The 2,573-nt window shown below is 60.2% G+C and overlaps 1 protein-coding gene across 1 annotated transcript in view; it reads right to left on the bottom strand.

The window, feature by feature from the left end:
- LOC104386966 (mucin-22-like) overlaps nt 1–2,563 on the bottom strand; it is a gene marked incomplete at both ends in the record, with an annotated part of 10,213 nt that extends 7,650 nt beyond the window's left edge. The window contains one exon of the mRNA XM_009995646.1: nt 19–2,563. Within this exon, the coding sequence (XP_009993948.1) occupies nt 19–2,563 (2,545 nt within the window). The remainder of the gene's footprint in view (nt 1–18) is intronic.
- Nucleotides 2,564–2,573: the final 10 nt, after the last annotated feature.

Consider the following 2,573-nt stretch of genomic DNA (forward strand, 5'->3'; position numbering starts at 1 on the left):
TCTTGTCCATGGTGCCACTTCCCACGGTGGTGTCTTCCATGTCCGTGGTGGTGGCCGTGGTGTCACTTCCCATGGTGGTGGCACTTCCCATGGTGGTGGCACTTCCCATGGTGGTGGCCATGATGCCACCTCCTAGAGGGCTTGGTGCAGTGTCTGTCACGTTGCTGCCCAGGTCTGTGGTGTCACCTTCCCTGGTGGTGGCTCTGATGGTGCTCTCAGTGGTCCTGGTGGCACCTTCTGTAGTGGTGGCACTTCCCATGGTGGTGGCCCTGGAGCTGCTTCTCATGGTGGCCCCTTCCATGTCCACAGTGGTGTCTTCCATGTCCGTGGTGGTGGCTCTGATGGGGCTCTCAGTGGTCCTGGTGGCACCTTCTGTAGTGGTGGCACTTCCCATGGTGGTGGCCCTGGAGCTGCTTCTCATGGTGGCCCCTTCCATGTCCACAGTGGTGTCTTCCATGTCCGTGGTGGTGGCTCTGATGGGGCTCTCAGTGGTCCTGGTGGCACCTTCTGTAGTGGTGGCACTTCCCATGGTGGTGGCCCTGGAGCTGCTTCTCATGGTGGCCCCTTCCATGTCCACAGTGGTGTCTTCCATGTCCGTGGTGGTGGCTCTGATGGGGCTCTCAGTGGTCCTGGTGGCACCTTCTGTAGTGGTGGCACTTCCCATGGTGGTGGCCATGATGCCACCTCCTAGAGGGCTTGGTGCAGTGTCTGTCACGTTGCTGCCCATGTCTGTGGTGTCACCTGTGGTGGTGGCACCTTCCCTGGTGGTGGCACCTTCCCTGGTGGTGGCCACGATGGTGCTCTCGGTGGCCCTGGTGTCACTTTCCACCCTGGTGGCCACGATGTCTCTTTCCAGGTGAGTTGCTGGAGCTGCTCTGGTGTCACTTCCCCTGGTGGTGGCCCTGGAGCCGCTTCCCATGGTGGCACCTTCCATGTCCACAGTGGTGTCTTCCATGTCCGTGGTGGTGGCCGTGGTGTCACCTTCCATGGTGGGGGCTGGGTCACTTCCCATGGTGGTGTCACTTCCCATAGTGGTGTCACTTCCCATGGTGGTGTCACTTCCCATAGTGGTGTCACTTCCCATGGTGGTGTCACTTCCCATAGTGGTGTCACTTCCCATGGTGGTGTCACTTCCCATAGTGGTGTCACTTCCCATGGTGGTGTCACTTCCCATAGTGGTGTCACTTCCCATGGTGGTGTCACTTCCCATAGTGGTGTCACTTCCCATGGTGGTGTCACTTCCCATAGTGGTGTCACTTCCCATGGTGGTGTCACTTCCCATAGTGGTGTCACTTCCCATGGTGGTGTCACTTCCCATAGTGGTGGCACTTCCCATGGTGGTGGCACTTCCCATGGTGGTGGCACCTTCTATGGTGGTGGCCACGATGTCACCTCCTAGAGGGCCTGGTGCAGTGTCTGTCACGTTGCTGCCCATGTCTGTGGTGTCACCTTCCCTGGTGGTGGCCACGGTGGTGTCCTCCATGTCCATGGTGGTGGCCGTGGTGTCACTTCCCATGGTGGCACCTTCCATGCCCACAGGGGTGTCCCTCTCCACGCTGGTGGCCCTGCTGGTCCTCTCGGTGGCCACGCTGGTGTCCCTGTCCCTCGTGGTGGCCCCGGTGGCTCCCTCAGTGGCCATGAAGCTCCTCTCCAGGCTGGTGGCTCCTCTGACCCATCTCACCCCACCACTGCTGACCTCCGAGGTGTCACTGAAGCCCGTGGTGGCCTCGGTGGTGGCTCCAGGGGTGGCTTTGAGGGTGATCTTGGTGGTGTCCTCGGTGGTGTCACTGAGGATGTCCTCAGTGGTGGCCTCAGTGGTGACCTTGGTGGCCTTCGTGGTGACCTTGGTGGCCTTCGTGGTGGCCTCACTGGTGTCATTGATGATGTCCTCAGTGGTGGCCTCAGTGGTGGCCTCAGTGGTGACCTTGGTGGCCTTCGTGGTGACCTTGGTGGCCTTCGTGGTGTCATTGATGACGTCCTCAGTGGTGGCCTCAGTGGTGGCCTCGGTGGTGACCTTGGTGGCCTCCGTGGTGTCATTGATGATGTCCTCAGTGGTGGCCTCAGTGGTGACCTTGGTGGCCTTCGTGGTGACCTTGGTGGCCTTCGTGGTGTCATTGATGACGTCCTCAGTGGTGGCCTCAGTGGTGGCCTCGGTGGTGACCTTGGTGGCCTTCGTGGTGACCTTGGTGGCCTCCATGGTGTCATTGATGACGTCCTCAGTGGTGGCCTCAGTGGTGGCCTCGGTGGTGACCTTGGTGGCCTCGGTGGTGACCTTGTTGGCCTCCATGGTGGCCTCACTGGTGTCATTGATGATGTCCTCAGTGGTGACCTTGGTGGCCTCCTTGGTGGCCTTGGTGGCCTCCATGGTGTCATTGATGACATCCTCAGTGGTGGCCTCAGTGGTGGCCTCGGTGGTGACCTTGGTGGCCTTCGTGGTGACCTTGGTGGCCTCCATGGTGGCCTCACTGGTGTCATTGATGATGTCCTCAGTGGTGACCTTGGTGGCCTTCGTGGTGACCTTGGTGGCCTTCGTGGTGTCATTGATGACGTCCTCAGTGGTGGCCTCAGTGGTG

This window comes from Chaetura pelagica, unplaced genomic scaffold (assembly GCF_000747805.2).
Source record: "Chaetura pelagica isolate M959 unplaced genomic scaffold, ChaPel_1.0 scaffold924, whole genome shotgun sequence".
Taxonomy (NCBI): Eukaryota; Metazoa; Chordata; class Aves; order Apodiformes; family Apodidae; genus Chaetura; species Chaetura pelagica.